Genomic DNA, 22,428 nt, shown 5'->3' on the forward strand with positions numbered 1-22,428 from the left:
CGCAGCCCCCGAAGTTTCTCTTCCAGGAAACCTCGCCAAAGTTTCTCTTCCAGGAAACCTCACGTCTTCAATAGGCCACTCTCCAAGCTTCAAACTTCTTCGCCCGAACACGTCGGCTTCACACACGCAGCTGTTGCCACGCGTCTTCGCTCGATAGCGGTAAACACACACTCTTGCCTGTAGCTCGAGTCGTCACCCCTCAGGTGGAAATCATCTTCTCCCGCTTTGTCTCTACGGACAAAGCCTTCGCCGACTACACGGCGGAATCCCTACGCACTCTAGCGCTAACTTCCGTCTTCTCCTGCTTTCTCATCTCCGCTGCTCAGTTAAATACCTTCCGCGCGACATTCCAGAAGGTTCTCGTCATTTCGTCGGCGCGATACGCAGCGAAGGCTGGGGAGAGGCGCGAGACTGTACGAGGGCCATCCCCGACCGATGACTCAACCCGGCCGAACACGGTTATTTCCTTCTGGAACTTTCCAGCGCTTGCTCGGCCACCGTTGTGGGGTGAGGAGGTTCGTCCGCGAAGCCACGCTTCCGAGAGGAGAGCGCGCGCCCGGTGAGCCTTGGATGTTTGTTTTCCTTTTTTTCTTTTTACCTTCCGGCGTCTCTCCCGCGCGTTATCGCAAGAATTTGGCGGCGCGCCCATTTTTAGCGCTCGTTCTGTGACAGTCTCCACCTAGGGTCAATGTCGCGAGAGTTTCGTCGGTAGTCGCTGGCCGCCGTGTCATGACCCGTTGCTTGCGCAATTCCTCGAAGCTCTGGCAAAGAGTCGCGAGTTCAGACACGGTACGGGGGCCCTTGGCCAGCAGCATCTGGAAGGCGTCGTCGTCTATCCCCTTCAAGATGTGTTTGATCTTGTCTGCCTCGATCATTGAAGGGTCAAGGCGCTTGCACAAGTCGAGCACATGCTCGATGTAGCTTGTGAAGCCTTCCCCCTGAAGCTGTGCGCGTCCCCGTGGGCGCTGTTCGGCACGGAGCTTGCGTACCTCAGGGCGACCTAACACATCGGTGATGCGTAGCTTAAAGGCACCCCAAGTGGCGAATTCCGAGTGGTGGTTGTTAAACCAGAGACTCGCCACCTCTTTCAGGTAGAAGGGTACATATTGAAGCTTTGAAGGGTCGTCCCACTTGTTGCTTTCGCCTACCTTTTCAAATGTCGACAGCCAATCTTCTACGTCTTGCTCATCGGTACCGTCGAAAAAAGGTGGATCACGCACGCGTAGCGAAGTGGGCACGATGACCATCGGAGGCTGGGTCGTACCTTGCTGAGTGGTTTCTTCAGCCATTTCTGGGATGGCAGGTAGTTTCCTGTTGCGGAGTTCCAGGTTGAAGTACCCAGCACCTCCACCACTCTGAAACGGGGTTTATTGGCACAAGTAGCACTTGCACAGTAGGTCTATTGATGCGGAAAGCGGGCGGCAGCAACAGACTCAGGAATCACAGCAATCGGGGCAAACGCTCGCGCTTGGCTCCTCTTGCTAAAGGCGTGACCCACTGCGGCACATATTCTTCTTCATCTCTACAAAATAAATAAATAAATAAATATATTTACCTCCGCCTCGTGGCATTGTGCTGATTTTAAAGTGACATATATATAGCGACGCACCAAGAGTCGTGAAGACAAGACAAGAACAGCGGGGCAGAAAGACACGAGCGTGCATCTTTAAACGAAGCTCTAACACACACTTCTTCGTTATCTTTGCCCTTTTCGGCTCGCTAGGACTTGCAGGCTCACAACTCTAGGTGGCATTATTTCCCCTCCCATTAAAGCATCGACTCGATGCTCATACACAAGGGGACAGCAGGGCACATAAGGGAATAAAAATAAAGGGAGAAACAATATATAGCGCACAGGACATATGCAGGTGCAAACAAAAAACGTCTGTGGTTGGTCATAAGAAAAAAAACAATAATACAGTTCAAAGTTCGTTCGAGACCCTAAGGACAACGAAAAAAAAAAGAAAATGTTTGCTGCCCTGGCACAATAAGGTGAATATTACCGCGTAAAATAAGGTTTTAAGCTGACGACATGCACAATCTCTGTTCGTGGTGAGTGGCGCTGGGTCGTTGCCGAGCCCCCGTCTGGAATAACTTCGTAGTTGACCTCGTTCAACCGCCGAAATACTTTGTAGGATCCGAAGTACTTGCTCAGGAGTTTCTCGCTGAGACGTCGCCGTCTAACAGGATTGATTGCTTGATTTGTGAGGTTTAACGTCCCAAAACCACCATATGATTATGAGAGACGCCGCCGTCTAACAGGAGTCCAAACCCGCACTTGGTCGCCAGGTTGATAGCTAACTGGTCGATGGTGGATGTTGTACCTTCGGGAGTCTTTACATTGCTGCGATCTTATGTGCACGCGAGCTAGTTGACGTGCTTCCTCTGCACGCTGAATGTATTCCTCGACATCAGGAGCTAGCAGCTCGTGCTGGTCGATGTCACGAGGAATCATGGCGTCTAGCATGGTTTGCACGTCTCGACCGTAAACGAGGCGGAAGGGTGCGAACCTTGTCGTTTCCTGGGTTGCGGTGTTATACGCAAACGTTACGTACGGCAGGATCTGTCTTATGCTGCACATCCACGTACATAGAAATCATGTCAGCCAGTGTTTTGTTTAGCCTTTCTGTCAAGCCGTTACTCTGGGGGTGGTGTGCGGTTGTTTTACGGTGGTTCGTGTAACTGGGCTTGAAGATGTCGTCCAACAGTTTTGCCGTAAACGCTGTCCCTCGGTCAGTGATGATGAATGACGGGGCGCCGTGACGAAGCACAATGTGGTGCATGAAAAACTGGGTGACTTCAGATGCTGTACCGCGTGGCAGTGGCTTCGTCTCAGCGTAACGCGTCAAGTAATCAGTTGCGACGATGATCCACTTGTTTTTAGAGTGAGACAAAGGAAATGGTCCAAAGAGGTCCATTCCAACTTGGTCAAACGGCGTACGCGGTGGGTCGATGGGTTGTAGGAGGCCTGCAGGTTTGTCCAGTATGAGCGGCCTCGCCCCAGAAGGGCGCTGTGGTTAGTTTTCCCGGCGTGGACTGGATGACTGACCCTGTGCCACGCTCGAAAAGGTACTGCGATTATAGAAGGAAATCGCCGCGGTGACGGGGAGCGTGACTGGTGCAAGGATGACGAAGTTCCGCGCTGCTGAGCCTCATACTCTTCGATTTCCGGGGGCCGCTGACCGAACCTGGGTGGCAGTCGAAAATCCGCGTAGTCTAAGTTGTCGGTAAGAACAGTGTCGGTACAGATGCCCAGCTTTGCCACAGTGGAAGCAGAGAGGACGTCGATCTGGCGCACGCCAGACGCCTGATTTCCGCGAAATCAGGCGAGGTGCGCTGTAATATGGCGCCGCTTGGACCGTCTGCAGCATGGCTGGGGCCACGGTGCGATGCGGGATGGCGGGTTGCCGCAAAGCTTGAACATACGACATGCGGGGATATTTTGTCACATATATTTTGTCAAGTTTTCTTCTCTCTGTGGTCAAAACATCCGAACCTTCCCGACCATGCATTCGACAAACTATCAGTAACACTCTTAGAAACGGGATTGAAATCAAGCCAAGCACGTGAACAGCGAGAGTCTTACTTTATTTAACACCCTCGATATAGGAATAAATGAGAATCCGGGTACAGTTGCACCAATTAAAGTATTAGAAAACAATAACGGCAATAGCGACAATAATAACTGAGTTCACAGCACTGCAGCTGCGACGGGCACTGGACAACTCAAAATACTTCCAAGTGTAACTACTCTTCCTAAGTACAGCTGCCGTCTATTTCTGTTTCTACCTTACTATCCAATCAATTGTACCAAACATGACGTGGCCAACAGCAACCCTGTGCACAATCGGGAGGCCCCTACTGTACGCGTAATCCAGAAGCGGGCTAGAATTGACATTGCACTCGCTTGCCAGCCTCTGCGGCAATACGTGGCGCCCCTCTTTCAACAACGAGATGTCAACGAGGCGCTGAATAGTTAAAGGCTTAAACGTCTGAAAAAAGCTTTTTCCCCACACTGAACCGCCAGAGCCATGCGGCGCCGTTTGGTCGGGAACAATACGTTAGTGGAAGGAAGGATACGCAGATCGTGGACATCCCGAAGGTTAGCGCCAGAAAAACAAGAAAGAAAGAAAGAAAGAAAGAAAGAAAGAAAGAAAGAAAGAAAGAAAGAAAGAAAGAAAGAAAGAAAGAAAGAAAGAAAGAAGAGTAAGGGTGCGGGGGGGGAGTTGACAATGCCCTCTCCGAGCCTTCCGCGGCGTCTGAATAGGCAGCTCGAGCACCCAACGGTCCCTCGCTATCACGGATAATGGCGGGGGCTGCGCCGCTTAGCCGGAGAGGTACAATGGCAGAGCGGGGAGCATGGCTGAAAATGAGGTGCAGGTGTGCAAGTTTAGTCGGTGTCGCTGCGCCACCAGCGCCAACACCACCTAGAACTAGATCACCTCCTAGTTCTAGGTGGTGTTGCCAGCGCGCGCGTCACCAGCACGTCAACTCCAGAGGCGAACCAATAGCGCGCGAGCAATCCTGAGGCTGCCACCATAGAGAAATAAAGCTTCTTCTTTCTCTATGCTGCCACTGGCGTCCTCCTCGCACTCTTTCTTTTCCCTCTTTCGTGTGATACGGGGCCAGCAATGCCAAATACGCGGCCGGGGGAGCCCACCTCATATTGCACTGTTGTGATTTTTATGCACACAGCGCTTGTTCCGATAGCGTAGAAAAGGGAGACATGTAGTCAGTTTTACATGCACTGAGACAACACATGTATACATGCGAGTCTTGTGTCATGCATATTATAGTATTACACGAGACGCTTTTTATGCATTGCCTCTCAACTTTCCGCATGAAAACAATCATGTTGATGGCGTCCTCCCCAACAGTATATATTAATTTGCATCATTGAATTTTAATGACTGAAAGACAAAGAAATGGAATTTTAAATGTAGGGCAACCCCTAGAGAACCAAAGATGTTTTGCGCGTTTCTATCTAATTACCTACATATCTGGTTAGCTACGTCTTGGTACTCTCGTATTTGCCTCATCACTTAGTAAAGTCTAAAATCGGCATAGGGAGGGGGGGGGGGGGGGCATGAAGGTATGAGAACATGTGTATGTTGCCGCATTACGTGAAAATCATGTGTACGTCATGAAACTCTTTCTTTCAGTCATCTGCACGGGCTGCGGTATGCTGTTATGTGCCTTAAAGTTTGTATCTTCCTAGGAGCAGCGACAACATATGTCGGTAATTTTAACGCGAGAACCTTTCAAAAATCTGGCATTGGTAGCGTCGATACAATTAGTGCAAAGAATAAAAATCAGGATCCTAGAAGGAATCAAAATCCAGCATTTCATGTGGTAGTCATGTATTCTACCACAGAACCACGCAAGGTAATGTATATGCTTTGGTAAAGGTACTGTGCAGACATCAAGTCGGTGCTAGGTGATTACGGCGTACTATGCTAGCTATTTAAGTTCATAACAAAGAGATAAACATTTTATATGTACTCCTGCTATACAGATGCACGTAATGTCCAGTCAACATCAGTTGTAGCTACATCGCACCACAAGGAGCCTTCAAAGACAATCGTCATAGCAGAAATTTTGGAAACTTTTTTCTGTATTAAAACATTCCCCGGTAACTTTACAATTTCCTCGTAACAATATAATTGAGTGATTATTGTGGTGAAGGAAAACTTCACCTTAGTTGTTGGTTTCCCCAGCGTGCAGCCGATAGTGACCACTGTAAAAAGTGGGAACGGGGGCTCAGCCTCCTCAACTTTTCTCAGTGGGGGGGGGGGGGGGGGGGCAGGGAGAGCTCGCGCCTCCTTTGCCCCCCCCCCCCCCCCCGGCTATTACGCCTATGGGTACATGTAATGTATGGAAAATTGAGTAGGCAGCACTGCAACCATTATTGACGTTTCACGAAGATTAGCGTCTATTTGAAAAGTAGTTCCGAGACCTGATGTAGCTCTGTAGTGAAATTCTTCATTGCCACGCAGAATATGCTTGGGTTCGATTCCAGCTGGGACCCTTAGATATATTCTTTGCATTCGTCGGGTCGACGATACCAATGTCGGGTATTTCTCAACGTAAAATTACCCGTGCGTGTTCTCGTCGTTCCTGGGTAGACTAAGTGTGTAACACCTATGGCACATACCCGCATACCTACTGCACATACGCGCTTGTGGGTATGTGCCACTGCCTCGCGGGAAGTGTTTGACGACGTACGCGACGGGAATGTGATATTGTTTATGTCTTGACCAGCGCATCATATTCGTCAAATTATATTACTCTGTCATGCTAAGTTTGGTTCACGCCAAGATATGGGGTGACCACGAGAGCACCCAAATGTAAGTGGCTAGATAGATAGATAATTACATACGCTCAATGTCGCATAGGTTTGCTAAAAAATGCTTCGAACTTAATACAAACCATATATTTCTAGCCTAAGATTGGTATAATTACTGAAAAATAACATGCGGCGTTTATTCTTTGAACACAGCTGCGCGCTATATTTCGCGCGCTCGTGCGAAATCCGTCTGGCAACGCGCACTGTCTTTTTATGGACTCTTTTTTGTTCTTCTCATGCGTGCGGTAGTTACAGCGTCGTTTCCCAAAGGTGGAGATGTTTATGTTTGTGCCTGGACCAAGCGGCGACTATGCTTCCATCGAACGGCTTCTTTAATAAACTGCCGTGTCCTTTCTTTGCGTCGGGACTCTGCGAGCGGCCTCATTGCCACTTCAGCCATGAGAAAAAGGGTAAGCGTCCCCGTCGGTGCTGGGGCTCAGTGTGCGCGCGACAACTTTTCTCTTCGGCTTGAAAATCCACGCCGAGGACCCGAAATGCACCCCAAACTAATCACCGACGCGTTCACGACTACATCTAGTTTCAGTACCGATCACATTCGCTGGTGTGTTCAACAACAATCGTTTCCGAGTGCTGTGTACAAAAGGCAAGCACTGTCGAGACGGCGTGCAGTTGAAAGACACGAGCTCAACGGGCGAATACACGATCTGCGAGGACTGAGAAAGTGTTGCCGCTCACTTTATGAGTGAATGTGGTAGATGAGCTGCGCCGTCTCGAACCTGAAGCGAACCTGAACTCGGACGATACATCACTCGCCGCGCACGAGTCCTTTCGAGGTTACGATGTTGCGAAAGACTTCGAGTTGGCGGGCGAAAAAACAATTGGCAGGCGTTGAAAAATTTTCATAGCGGATATCTGCGAGGAGATGCGTAATAGCTCGAGTTTAACGCGTACTAGAGCCGCCGATGTGACGACCATTCATTGTATGGGCGTGCCGTCACGTTCTCTGGTCGTCTTCATCCTGGGGCCCGCGTATCGACGGTAGGTCCGTTCTAGCGTGTGAGCTAAAAAAAAAAAAAAAAAAAAAAAACTGATTATAGATAGACGACGCGTTTACAAACACCAGCACGTGGAAACTGCTCGTCGCAGTTCACTTGCGGGAAAGGTTCATTGCTAGGTGTGGGTGCACTTGACATGTCCGGACGTGCTTGAACGTGCTCGCCGCCTAGGGAAGAGTCCACATCGAATCCCCGTCAATGCCTTCCCACTAAGATCTCTGTTAAGTCCCTTGACCCTATTCTCAAGCACGTTAGGCTAGGGAACATATACTGATCATGCATCACAACAAACACGTCTGAGACAGCTACATTCTGCAAAGTAGTCACACTCATGCGTACAGTGTGCTAAACTAAATGTTTCGACCTTTGCTGAAGCTTTTCTAACCACAAACTTCTAACTTTTATCTCTGTGCCGTCTTGTATAACTTGTACAAAAGATGCCTTTTCTTTTTTAACTCTTAACGAGGAAACTACCTTCAACAGAGCCCATAACTTGTTCAGAAAATACATGCCGGGTAATTGCTGTTGTCCCGTTTATCATATGTTTACGTGTCGGGTGTTTGTTTACAGATCCCTGATTTGAGCGTCAGATATTTGTTTACCAACATCTACTGTGTTCTTATGTTCATATAAATACACAGCAAATGCCTTATACTCTACAGTGAGAAAAACATTTGTCCTGTTGCAGTGCAAGCCTAGTGACATTGATAAATTATTCTGAACAATGGGGCATGAAGTAGTTATTATGGCACACCCACTATGGCAGTGTGAGACTTTTGAAGGCAGCACCAGTTACACATCGAAGACGAATGCATACAAGCGTGTACGGTTGAACCCTTGCTCTTGATTGGCATCATCAGCTGCACGCTTGGTGATACTGCTGTGTTCTTCGAGCAGAATTCACGAGCGGGTTTTTTTTTTAATCGCCTGGGCGATTGGCTGGTGTTCTTCAGTCATACAGGTGGGGCCTCTGCTCCCTTATTAAATAGGCCTACACTTTTCAATGTAACCATTGGATGGCTTCACTAAAGGACTTCATTGCCTCACGAATCTAAGGGCCTCAAAATATTTAGAATCCGTCTAGTACGAGCAGAGTTACAGAAATTCGTTGCATGCTGTGACTGCTTTCTTCGCTCATTTCGATGAGTGCACTAAGAGCTGAGCAGAGAAGGATGGCACAGGGGAAGTAAGTGGCCAATGTCGTGGGTTGTATGGCTATTAGAGTTGCTGCAGCGTTTTGCATCGTACCCGTCCATGATCACACTTACAGTAAGCTTTGTGCTGAGAGGAAAAAAAAAAACTAGCAATTTTTTTGTGCACGAGTACAACCGGTGATGAAAGCTCCTTATAAATGGGGCGCAAATGACTATGGTCTGATTTCACAACTGGCTTTCATGAAGGCGGTAGGGTGACGAGAGTGTCTGGTGCACTTGGTGGTGGGAATGATTGAGTGAGTGAGAGAGTGTGCGGAGCAGCGCGAGCCAGCCCAAGCAATGGACCAACCACTGGGCAGAGTGGAACCCCGAAGGTGCCACGGGGTTGAAGAAGACTGGGCAAAGCGGTGGTTTTTGCGCATTTGCCGGTATGAGGAGAGAAGGCAGTAAGGAAAAATGAGAGAAGGAGAAAGGCGGGAGAGTGGTACGAGCAGTGATGCAGCGGGGACCTTTCGACGGCTGGGTGCAAGACTTAGAAGCTTGGCTCATAACGAGAAATGTCATGGTGCATGCTCATGTAGGGATGTAGCTTCTTGTCCCTTTGTCAACCCTCCACTTTCCAGCGGAGCCTTCAGTGCCCTCTCCGGGATGAAAGGAAAGAGTGATTACTTGGAGCTTGTGACAATCACCTTTAGTTCTACTCTTACTTGACGTAGTCTGAAAGTTATTGTGGCAATCGATTTGCGAGTCAATAAGCTCCAATACTCATGTAATTCATGATTACTTGGAAAACTACTCCAGGAGCCCTTCCTGTCACATCGGACTGTGCTGCTACCGCTGTGTCACCTGCCTCCATTTTATTTCTCCTGTCTTCCTTCCTTCGAGGAAAAGGAGCCCCATTGTTTACTGGGTAGAACAATGTAACTGACTGCTTAATGCGTCCTTGCAGTAAGAGGCCTGCTGAACAGCCTATTCCAAGCACAGTTGCACGTAATTCTGTCTACCGCAGTGGGGTTGATACTGCGGTAGTGTTGCGAAGCATAAGTGGTGGTTTTGTCTCCGTGGCACAATGGCAGCCCCCCAAAGAAAAAGAAAAAATTGTGACAGCTTAATCCTAGCGATGCCGAGCATGAAGGAAATGAGAAACTGAGCAGCCTTCTTTGTTTCTGCGGGGTTTTCTCATTCTTTCCTGCTGCCTTTTCCAGTCTTTTTGTGCATTTTTCTGTTTTTATTTCTTCTATTCTTGATGTTTCTTCCCTTTCTTTCTCACTCTGTTTCTTGCTTGCTTCCTCTTTCACTTTTTACACGTTGCTTGTGATGTCATGTTTCTCTGGCCATAGTAGCAATGTCTACACTTTTATGTCATCATGAAGGCGCTCGAAGAACAAGAGGAAGTCTCTTTGGTGCAAACAAGCGTTCGATATGCTGCAGTTGGCTATGTTATGCGTGGTTCTGTCTACATTATGCTTATCGATGACGACAGCCTAGCTACATAAAGGGCTTCGCACTCAAAAGGTTAATTAACGAGTGTGGGCATGTTCAACAAACTACTTGTCATTGTAAAACTATGACTTCAAAATTCACCACTGCAGTTGTGATGAGTCCCGTGTAGTGTGCACGAAGAATATAGTTGGATTTGGGTCTGTCAGATGATGCAAGGTCTGTCAGCTTCACTTAAAGGGACACTAATGTTATGAAATGAATCAATTTACATTGATGAGTTGCAGTCTGAAAACTCAAGTGTTTTCAATTTCACAATTGTAGGTTCAGTAATGGAGGAGAAGATCAAGGTTAAAGGGGGACTAACACAAATTTAGTCGGCAGAGATAGCTTGCGGGATCGTTTCCCGTGAACAGGCGTATTTCATCTGCAAATTATCAATGGCCAATATAGCTTCGAAGGTATTTAAAATAAATTTTGACGTTTTCGGGAGCGATCGACTCCATCGCTCACCCTCAAAAGGGACCCCACGGAACCCCCTACTTCCCTCACATGACCTCGCTACAGCAAGTTACGATGACGTCATAACCACCTTTTTTTTGGTCGTGTTTGCTCCAACAGACTATTATTCAGCAGCTGCTCATGAGTCCATGTCTGCGGCGCAAGAGTTGAAAGTTGTGTGTTTGATGACACTGCTGTCTAGTTTACTGTTTGAAAAAACTTCCTGATGTGAATCGCGCGGAAGTGCATCACAGTACTTTGTGCTGCCATGGTCGAGCGTTGCACCCGCTAGGTAGTGAGGGTTGCACTCGGTGGCTTGTCGTTTTTGAAACCGATACTGAAACTGGTAGGTAGGTAATAGTGAGCCTGTAATTAATTATTTGTTGCATGCTGCAGGAAACTATCTGTCGTGTTAAGCTACATCCCTAACAGTACCACAGGAACACATTTCAGCAAAAAAACATGAGGCCAAAAAGTTTGTGCCAATACCCCTCTGAAGCTTTAATTTTAAAATTTCCTGCCAAAATCTCTGCGCGGGCCATCACAGATTCCAAAGTGCATTTTTTGTCATGATTTGGCCGCAAAAGAGACACACACAAGAAAAGGAACACTCAAACGACAAGCACAGGCGGCACTTCCAACTCCCTGCATGGAAGTGCCGCCTGTGCTTGTCGTTTGAGTGTTCCTTTTCTTGTGTGTGTCTCTTTTGCGGCCAAATCATGCCATTAAGTAAATACCAACTAGGCCAACAATCAGTATTATTGCATTTTTTGTATTTTGGTAACATTTACTCAACTAAATTTCCCACAACTTGATGTGCTGAGTTTACAGCCTCCTCCAAGGACAAATTCACTTAAATTTTATTGATTGTGAGTTGTGTATGACTTAGCAGACGCCGTTAAGATCTATGACATCACGGCATCTTGTGCGAAAACTTCAAGGTGGTGTCACCACCTGCATTTTTTCGCTTATCATGTATCTTCTTGCAGCAAGTGTGGCGTTTTTTTGCTATCGTTAGAGACTAATTCACTTATCTTAGAAAAATAATTTCTCTCTTTTATGTCCCTTCAAAGTGTTACCATCACATTCACTGCAGTCGGCTGGGACTGTAACTGCCATGAACAAGGTAGTCAGTTTACAATACCCAGCAATTTTGTGCATTGTAAATGAAAAGCCTTAGCCTGATTCTTATCAATTGGGCAACAGTTGAACTGGTTCTCAGGTGTTACTTTACGTGTTTCCAGTTTCTAAGCAGGCTCATAGACATGCTATCCTGTGGTTACGTTTTCTGATAATGTGCAGTCTAGGTTGCATCTAGCTCAGCTGACCTTCATATGAAAGACTGAAAAAGGGAAAATAGACAACCACCTATATGTAGCACAAAACCACAAGGAAATTATACATATTTTTCAGAAAGAAAAGCTGAAATGCAGTAGAATGACTGTGATGGAAATGTGTTAATCTGGGGTTCAAACCCCAAACCAGGACAAATATTTGGGCAACTAGGAAGCTTTTCTTTATGAAGAAGGTTTTCTTCGTGTTATGAATAGGTGGTTTCTTTTTGTCCTTTCTTGACCCTTCTGCCTCCTTGCGGGATTGTACAGTGCTCATTCGCAATATAAGACAGAGGATATGAAACCTTTGTTTGCTGAGAAATACACTGCTGCTTGAGAAAAAGTATACAGGGGCATTCGTTTAGATATGAGTGCCATATTCTGTTGCAAACATTTATGACAACACCTGGGGCTGCAATATGAAGATCAGTTAAAGAGTAGCCGATAAAAAAAATTTCATAATTTAGAAAGCTTGGCAGGCGGTGGCATTGCGGTTACTTTTGCTGTAATTGCACTGAATGACATGGGATTTTTAAAAAGCACAAATCTATGCCTCTGGCCAGGCTTATTGCATATACTGGCAGCAGGAGGGGGGGGGGGGGGGGCTTCAGCTGTCTTTGCATTAGAAGTCTCATATTTATTCAGAAAATGTTTCTGGCGCATATGTGGAGCTCAATGACTGTGACCTTTAATGAAGCTATTGTGGTCCAAGGTTGACATAATTGTGGGTAGGTATTGACGTCAACAAGCTGAAGGTAATGTAAATGTTATAGATTTTTGTCATAACTAGAGGCCAGATTTTTAGGCACTTAAAGATCACACTTCAGGTGCAAAAAATAGGCAGGTAAAACACAGCTTTCGGCCCCCAAAGTTGTAAATATAGGCACCATATATTTTTTTTCAGAAATTCAAACTTTTGCCAGACCCTTGTCTATGGCATGAAAGTAAAAAAAATTACGATGGCACAAAGGCGCTAATAGTTTGTCATAGCCATGCAGCTGTCCTTGTTTTCACATGATTTTTAGGAGAGAGTTTTTCGTTTAATTGCCAAGCATGGAGAGTTAAGCGTCCAGCATAGAATAAACCCGCTCCCGAGTCTCTTTCTTTCACCCCCCTCCTTTTTTTTAACATAAAGAGCCCAAAATAACACTCGGCCACATATGTGGGCCCCTGTGCCACTTCAGATCAAGTAGGTGTGCCTCCCTCCACCCCCCCCCCCCCCCACACGCAAAAAAAAAAAAAAAGATTTCTGGCTATGCCCTTCCTCGTATTGGCCGGTAGCAATACTTGTGCCGGGTCAATTTCTCCTCTGTCTATGAACACTTTAAAGGTGTTTATAGACAGAGGAGAAATTGACCCGGCACAACTGGATTAAAGGGCTGCTCACTAGGTTTGAGCATTTTAAGCTGGCATGTGCACATGCACTGGGCACTCAAGTTCACATCTAAGATTTCACATCTGCCAAGATCTCGCGCCCTGGAAAGAGGTGAAATGTCAGACTGAAGGTCGCTTGCCTTTCATCTCACGGGTGCATGCACCAACATGAAGGAGGGGACGTGACGTAGAACAAGAAATAGTCCTGTGTACATCAGAGTTTTCTGTGACACTGTCAGAATTATTAGGGCGATTTCTATAATTTGGGAAGCTTGTTCCTTGAGTAGAAAACTGTAAGTTGATAGAATTGTAAAAAAAAAACAAAAAACAAAAATGGAATCTGTGCATGTTTTTATTAATTTTTTTTCAGTTCAAATTGAGCAAGATGTGAAGCTAAGCTGCCTGCATTCGTGTTGTCGCCGTTCCCATGTAGGGCTGGCACCAGCGCTGACAACGCTTGCCGCATTTTTGTGCATCGTTCCTTACAGCACGTCTAGCAGTGTGACACGGTGTATTGTGGAAAGTATACATGATCCATACCAGACTTTCCAAACGTGTGTGCATAGGGGGATCCATTCCATAAAAACAGGCATTGGACACTACACAGAATGTCGAAACGACACAACACCACGTGCGTGCATGACCTGGCTGGGCGTGTCTTCCACATGTAACCTTGCGTGCGCATGACGTGTTGATGCATCTGCGTCATGTGATCTTCCGTCTTCAAGTTGCTCTGATACTGAAAAGGGCAGGGAAGGACTTGTCGAGTGGCATACGTTTCAAGCTGAATTCCTCGTATCATGCTTTTGTGGCTCAAATTGATCCAATAAAAACATTCTTGTGATACAAAGCTTTTTACTAGACACAACTTCCTGTGTCTAACTGAAATTTCTTATGTGTCCTGGTGAAGTGCTCTTGACACTGATGGTACATGCTGTAGTATAATAAAGCATGCCAGTGCCCCGTCTCAAGCACATCATCATCATATGTTAGTAAATGAAGAGTAAACGAAAAATAAAAACTTTGTGCGGAGTTTTTTTATGGGTCCTAAATGATAATTCACATAGTTTCTGTCACAGTGTAAGTGGTAAGGCTTTGTGTGCCATCCTGTTACCTTAGAGGGGTGCACAAAATCTGCCCTCATACATTAGTAGGGAAAGGGGGGGTGCTGGGATAAACCATTGTCTCCCCTTAATGGTAAACCCTGTGCATATTGCTTGCGGGCAGTGCCACCTGTTAGTATCAATTTATTCTATGTCAGTCAGGAACAGGTGTGTTTGATTGGCATGTGGCGAGAGATATCTATTTTAAACACACTCATTTTTTTAATATAAGCTGATTGCATGCTGGCTCACGCGTGCTTTTTTTCTGGTATCAATATTCTATACCTTAGGCACAAACTTCACTCATCCAAAACGATTAGGGGCCAGTTAGGCAAGGACTGGGGGGAGAGGTGCTCGTTTGCAATTGGAAATGGATTAATGAAAATGTTAGTGACTCAAGTTCGTACTCTGGTCTGTATTACTGTGCTGTCTATATCATTGCACCAAGCTCACAGTGCAGATTAAGGGTAGCTCTTAACGTTGTAGACATCTGTTGGATACTGTGCTGTGTTGCTTGGGGCACAGTTGCATGCATTTTATTCAGCTTGCATGAAGCTTTTTGTTGGTGTGCACACTCTTACTCTTGCTTTTAGGAATCTCTCTGCTGGGTCTACAAGCTAACACCGTCCAGCGTGCTGATGAGTCCAGTCAGCTCTTGGAGTATGTCAATGATGCCCTGCGCCGAGTCCGGCAGGACATGGTTCAAGTCTCGTCACTTGGGTGAGTGAACTCTTGTCGCCTTGGTCACTGTCCCGATGCTTAGTGCATGAAGGTGTAACTTATGTTGAATTCCAATGGTGGAGTCGGAGCAAGTTTTTCTGCTCCTTTAAGAGCAAGTGTGTTCCAATGACAGAGTGAGAGCGAGAGTCAAAAGTTCCAATGAGAGAGCCGGAGGGGATTCAGAGCGGGAGTCACTCCGTGGAGCAGGAAAAACTGCTCCGCCAAAATTGGTGTAGTGGACCGGAACTCAGCATGACGCATTTCCTTTAACACGTTTGCCTGCTTGGGGGCGCGGCTGGCGCGGCGCGAGTTGTGTTGATAATGGCGGACGGCTCGGCTACCTCGGCAAAGCGTGCGGCAATGCTTCTGCTACTCGATAGCGACAGCAGACGTCGTGGACAATAGCTGTTGCACGCTTGGCGTGATATCCATTCCACACAGGTGAATAGCGCTTAACAAGCAAACGAACGATGCGGCGATGCTGGTAAACCACGGGGGAAAGAGACAGCGGAAAAGACCACGCGCAAGGTATCCTGGGTAACGCGGCAGCTTCCGCCTTGCTCCAGCAGGGCGGGTTGTGTTCCGATGGCGGATTTGGAGGATTTGCTCTACGCCAGAGTCGAGTGCTCGCTCGCGAAGTCGGTCGGCTGCACCGACTCCGCCATTGGAATTCAACATTACACGGTAGCGCTGATCTTAGCTCCCTTTTTTCGTGGTTTTAATTGCTGCGCCATACACTAGTCAAGAAAAGGTGTATTCAGGAGCTTTTCAGCAACACAACAATTGAAAATATTGTGACAATATCTTGCCTGTTTTCCTATCATTACCGCTGTGTGCTCGGTAGTTCCCAGTCATTAATAGCGTGTGGCTATCAGTGGGGCATAGTGTATGGGATCTGGCGTAGAGCAGCCATAGATTCACTTGATCTGGCCGATGTACTTAAGAAAGGTTTTTATTTACACTGTTTTAGGCGATGAAGACTGTGCTAGCAATCAACTTTCTCGATTTCTTCTCTCAAGCTTGCTGGCATTTCTGCAGCTGTAGGTTTGCTGGTGCCTGCGATACGGAAAAGAATAACACTCTTGATAGAAAAGGAGAGAGTGCACAGTTTTCGGGAAATGAAGATCATGATGATCAGCGTCGCATTGTACTTTGTTATTGTTGAGGCATTTATTAGCCGGCAGTCAGCTATCACGCGTCATGGCAACAGTCACAGCAATGCACGGACTCTCAGTGCGATTGGCTCCCTTCTTGGAGATGACCTACTAAAAGGCACTCGAGAGTGCAACCCATTTCCAGGTCCAAAGGTTTCACTACAGTATATTAATCCTAAGCGGCATCACTCACATTAACTCACTAATAGAGGGCGCTGCTCAGTGGTTACGGATGTTTTGTATATGGTATTATTTAACCTTATCAATAAACTGTGCAGCCGAACATTGCATATTCCTTTTGTTACTCTTAAAAGACCATCGAGCTGTATGACAGTTGTTGCCGTGTGGCAGAAAGACACCCCACACAGCCGCAAACGTTTGTTGTAAAGTGTAAGGAATACGACCTCCTCTAGTGACTTGGAGGCTGTACATTCGGTCCCTGGCATATTTGTCACTTTGAACAATTAGAAGTGTCTAGTACCACTAGCACTGTTGGTAGCACTGTACTTCAGTTGCATCCACACTTTCAAATACTACTCATTTTTTTTAAGGAACTACAGTTTAGAGAACTTTATCTTTTGTGTCTAAAAATATTGCTATATTTCTAAACATGCTTAATATTCTTGCTAGATTTTTCATGCTGGTTTCTCTGCTAGAAACTGCACATATCCTGTGTGCAGCAAAGAATCGAATAAGTGAATGCCGTCAATATTGCTTTGCTGAACGTTTAGGCTAACTGTGCCTCGTTGTGCAGGTACGTGCCTACGCCTGTGGCAGCACATCCGCCAGAACCGAAGCCGAAGCGCTACATCCCAGCCCAAAGCGTGCCCCAGTATCGGCCCACACCTCTGGCCGAGCTGCGCAGGCGTAACCTCCTTACTAACCGCCCGCCAACCCAGCCGAACCAGATTAGAAGTGCGGCTCCAGTGGCACTGGGTAAGGGCTCTTCAGGGGTGACTCCGCACTATGAGCATTTATTTCGGAGTAGATGGTCAGGTCCCGTCTGGAGATTAAAGTGGACATCTCGCCAACAGTAGGGTCTGATTGGGAGCCAGTGTGCAGTTTAATCTGTTGCTAAAAAGAAGCCCAACGTAAACATGACAGAGGAGAACAATGTACCAGCTTGTAATATACATTGGCATAAGGAAGTGTTTCATTACGAAGGTAAGCTAATGTGTGTTGCAAAATGTGAGGACTAGGAAGTGCTGATAAGGTAAACAGAATGACAATGTTGAAAAAAAAAAAAACGGTGCCTACTGAAGTAGTAAGGTTGTGTAACAGTGTCTATATGTGAGCCAGTTGGTACATATTCATATTTAAAACATACAGTGCTGGTTCTGTGCTGTTGCATGTCCATGTTAATAGTGCAAATATTTGGGCAAGTTGGGGGTCCATTGTACTGACAGCAGTGCAACAAGGGATGATAAATGCACAAGTTAATTGAGGCAGCAGAAATAGGGAGACTTGGCAGTAACTGCATGAGCATCTCGCCCATTGCCCTGACGGAAGTTCACCATTTGTTTTGGTGAACTTGTCACGCATGACTGGCGAAAGCGCATTACTGGTGAAAGTGATATAGGCCGATTCGTCATTTTGGTTTTTTGCAAATACTGGCTTGCAATACTTTGTTGACATGTCGTTTCATTTTGATATTCTGCTTCGTTTAAAAAATAAACTTCATTTGTAAGCTCCGCGTCCGTCTGTGTTTCTTCCTATCCCTTGGCCCTTGTTGCGCTGTTGTCAGTATCCATGTTGGTGTTGCACTGTTCTTTTAACTATCGATATTTGCCAACATCATTGAGATTCAGAATACACTGCGTATGCTCTCTCAAGATAAGCGAAGATGAGATGGTAGTGTGGAGCATATTGTTTGGCTAGGTGTTCTGTGGTGCTGGTGTCAATGCATCACATGCTCTTTTGGTGCAGAAGTGGGAGCAGTCTCAAATGACTGACGGACCGATGGCATCACCAGCTGGCACGCCACGTCTAGAAGCACCCGTTGCAATCTGCTTTTTTGTTTTAAATGAAGATGCTATTTCAGGTTGAATGAGTTACTAGTCATTTTTGCTGGCCACATTTGGTTGCTAAGGTTACTGCTCGACAATTAGCAGTAATCAGACTGGATGGCGCTTTCTCAACATTGTCCACCACAACCTGGTACGCAAAGTGACTCCGCGCAACATTTAGCGAATTATCTGAATGTCTTCATCACTGAAAATTTATTTATCCTGAGTGTTCTTCTTTCAGCCGAGCCAGTCAAGCAGTCGAAGTCCCCAGAACTGAGCAGTGACGACAGCAGCCAGGTGAACGGCAGTGGCGTAAATGACGAGGATGATGCAGACATGGTGCAGGAGGAAGTGGACGCCATTGTTCGGCTCAAGGACAAGCGTCTCGGAGGGCCGGACGGCTCCTTTGCAAAGCCTTCCTCTGAAGCTCAAGCCACAGATGTTGCCAAGGACAAAGACAAGGCATTGAAGGAGACTGCTAAGCACGAGCCACCAGACAAAGAGAAGGAAGACGCAAGAGAGGAGAAGTGTGAAGAGAGCAGGGTGAAAGAAGGAGGAGACGGGAACATGGCAAACGGTGATATTGCAGAACAAGCTCAAAAGGAGGACAGCTCGGAAGGGCACCACTCAGGGCACTCGTCCACAAGCAAGGGGCATTCGTCATCCAAGCATGATTCATCAAACAAGCACTCGTCCTCTAAGACTTCACAGTCAAAGCATTCATCATCTAAACACTCATCTTCGAAGCACTCATCGAAGGAACGGTCCTCCAAAGAGTCATCATCCAAAGAGCCATCGTCTAAGGAAAAGTCATCCGCAAAAAGTTCATCGAAAGAATCATCAACCAAAAAGTCTTCATCGAAAGGGAATTACAGGGACTTGTCATCGAGAAGATCCAAGGAGTCGTCATCCAAGCACTCATCTTCTAAGGAGTCTTCAGCTAAGGAGTCCACTAGCAAGGACTCCTCATCCAAAGGTGCCTCTCCCCAGGAAACCTCATCCAAGGTTTTGTCCTCCAAGGAATCCCCATCGAAAGAGACCTTTTCTAACGATTCCCTGTCCAAGGAGTCATGCAAAGAACCGCAGCTGAAAAGTCCCTCCGAAGAGGGTTCCTCATCGAAGTCAGCATCGAAGCCACCAGCTAAAGAGTCGTCTGACAAGCATTCATCGTCGAGACACTCCTCTTCGAAGCACTCGTCGAAACATTCATCTTCGAAGAGCTCATCTTCGCACCGTTCATCGTCAAAGAACTCATCTTCAAAGCAGTCATCGTCGAAACATTCTTCTCATCACTCTTCCTCTAAGCATTCTTCTTCTTCGTCACATCACTCGTCCTCCAATCACTCCTCAGAACACTCATCGTCGTCCAAGCATTCATCGTCGAATCACTCGTTGAAGCGGCCTTCGTCCACATCCGCCAAGGACCACTCGCCATCCAAAAAGAAGAAGGAAGGTGATTCCAAGTCTAGTCACCACAGTTCGTCCAAGCGGTCATCAAGCCACAAGCAAGGCAGCAGTAGCAGCAGCTCCTCATCGCAAAAAAAGAAATCCGGCGCGAAAGATTCTGACAAGCAAGAAGCAAAGTCTACTTCCAGTGAGTCGGAGTCCTCGTCTTCGGATGCCTCCTCCTGCCAGGAGAGGGGGTCCGACGGAGGGAAGACATCTGGAAAGAACCCAAAAGAGGAAGCGACCGTCGAGGTGCCCTCGTTTGTGCTAGAGTGGGATCTTGACTCTGAAGAAGAGGAAGATCCCGTGGAGGAGTGCTTGCGCATATTCAACGAGGCCTCCGAGCCCAGTAACACCTCGGGGACAGCAACTCAGGTAAAGGCTACATCAAATTCTACGGCTGTGTGGTGCAGTGCTCACCGAGTGAAAAGTATCAGCAGCTAGCTACTTCACACGCTATCATTTCAGCAGTCTGTAAGCCCATGTGGCATCTATGTAGTCTTAGCTTGTACATTTAACCCTTTGCGACATGAATGTTGATTGTCTGGCTATAAATGTGTCAACGTTTCATAACTCGATGCTAAGGTTCTGGAAATGAAATTTAAACTATGCATAAGTGCTGCGATAAATTCCAGTGTATTTTAACGTAATTCATTGAAATTGTAATAATCTATACCCTGTTTCGGAAGTTTCCTTCAGCACTGTGGAGGCTTCAGGGCCTCGGAAGTGGAGAGCGCCACGCTCTTGGAGTGGACACAGTAGACACGGTCGGACCGAACCAGGCATCACACATTTATTTAACTACATTTAGATCGACGTTATCATCAGCCAAAGTATTATACATCAATTGTCATTAACACGTTAAAACAACCTTATACAAAATTACACAACATTAAAAAAACATAATAAACAGCCAGCTTCATCACCATGATTAGAACGGTGGCGCCGGCAGTGATGCCTGGCGGCAAGCCTTGGTGGTGGCATGGGTGGCACAGGATAGATGAGCGGGCCTGGTGCCCAACGTGATGATGATGGCGGCGACAAACGCTCGTGAGCACAACACCACTTGCCGTTCAGTAGTTGTGAACCCAAAATGCGGCCTATGTGTGAAACACGTACACCACGAGGTGCACACCACATTACAGGGGGTGCTAGCAACCCCACAGCTTTTCTTATCCGCGCCATGTCATCTACTCATAGTTTTTGCACATCTGATCGCCAAATAGTCTATAAACGCTCATTGCAGGTTATATGGCTTGTTTATCCACTTAAAAAATACAGTGAAACTGTGAAACAAGCAACCCCACCAGGAACTTGAAGTGTGGATTTGTTGCTCGGCTGAAGGTCAGTTGATGCTCATGCCGGCAGATAACTTCACTTTATGGCTGTTTCTTTCCGACGCTTTACGTGGCTTTCGTGTGACTACTTTTATGTCGTCGGGCTTCGATGCAACGCTTCTTTTCTCTCATTCTTTTTTCGGCGAAGGAGGATCCGACGCGCACAAAACGCTGTGCCAAGTTGCATGTCCGTTGGAGACGCATCACTCTTGGTTTGGGCATCGGCGCGTTATGCTTAGCAGGTGCGGCTAAGCAAGCAGCTTCTCTCGCTAATAGCGATAAAACATGCCTGATGCTTTATTGTCAGAGTAAGACAAAACAAATCGATGGCTGATTTCACCCTTCATTTGTTGCTTTCAGCGCAATGGGCGTGTAGCAAGAGCAAGTTCGAATCGAAGCAAGCGGTCGCTTCTCCATGGGTGCTGCCATGTTAATTTCTTAACAGTTACCGACGATAACCTATAAAAATAATTTAATGCATACAAAATAAATGAGAAGAAAAATAAACATACCACATATTGATGTGGCATAACACGCACCAAACAAACATGAATTTTTAGTCAACCCTGTCAATTTTCAGGCACTTACTCTATCTGGGGCTATGTTTTGGTGCGCAAGCAGGTGGCTTTCTTACACCTTGTAGCTTTGGTAGTGCTGAACCACGGTAGTGAAACTGAGTATAGTTATTGCACAGTCAGTTGTCCTGTATTTTTACATAAACTGAATTCAATGAATTACTCAAATTACTTGCAATAGTTTTCTGCCAACAGTGAGAATTTTTCGTTAGAAGTAAAGAAAAAATATTTTGAAATTCCCGCTCATGCGCCTCACATCTGGTGTCTTGAAAAACACTGTGCTGTCTTCACCGATGTGGTTGTGCGTAGCGAAGTATTTCTACAAGAGCTGTTATGAAAGAACTTTAGGTAGAATGAATGCTCAATTTACCACTAGCTGAATGTTTGTGGAGTCTTCCTTGCCGACAGTGCACAAAAGTGGCAAAAGTGATACCTCTGCCACTCTGAGGAGCTTAGTAAGTGCACCTTGCAGCTAGCGCCATTCGCACGCTGTCTCATGGGAGTGCTTTAGTGGCAGACGCTGCAAAGCCTCGGTAGCAGTTGCGCGAGAATGAATGAGTCATTATCAGAAACTGAGTTTATAGCATTTTAAAACTCTTGTTATTTTTGTTGCTGATATTCTTAAGCATTAAAACGTTTGGTACCACAAAAAACTACTCTGCTATTCTTGCTCTTGGGCAGTTTACAGCCGTGAACGCCAGGGGCATGCGCAGCACATGTTGTGCTATGACTCCAGCCACTGTATTTATGCAAAATGATTATCTGAATGGTTGTTTGTAGCTGTAACTCATTATTACCTAAAAAATGTTACCACAAATAGCAAATATTCATTGTGTTGCTTAAGTGCCCATTGTAATCACCATCATTTCCTGAGTACACTTTCTTTGCTCGTGTAGTAGCTGGCCGCTGAAGGAACATTCTG

The 22,428-nt window shown here is 46.4% G+C and overlaps 1 protein-coding gene across 1 annotated transcript in view; it reads left to right on the forward strand.

Annotated features, from left to right (window-relative positions):
• Positions 1–6,558: 6,558 nt before the first annotated feature.
• LOC119186219 (uncharacterized) overlaps positions 6,559–22,428 on the forward strand; it is a 54,208-nt gene continuing 38,338 nt past the window's right edge. The window contains exons 1-4 of the mRNA XM_075883738.1: positions 6,559–6,756; positions 14,862–14,988; positions 16,897–17,078; positions 18,390–19,969. Of these exons, the coding sequence (XP_075739853.1) occupies positions 6,657–6,756; positions 14,862–14,988; positions 16,897–17,078; positions 18,390–19,969 (1,989 nt within the window). The 5' untranslated portion in view covers positions 6,559–6,656. The remainder of the gene's footprint in view (positions 6,757–14,861; positions 14,989–16,896; positions 17,079–18,389; positions 19,970–22,428) is intronic.

This window comes from Rhipicephalus microplus, unplaced genomic scaffold (genome assembly GCF_043290135.1).
Source record: "Rhipicephalus microplus isolate Deutch F79 unplaced genomic scaffold, USDA_Rmic scaffold_20, whole genome shotgun sequence".
Lineage (NCBI taxonomy): Eukaryota > Metazoa > Arthropoda > Arachnida > Ixodida > Ixodidae > Rhipicephalus > Rhipicephalus microplus.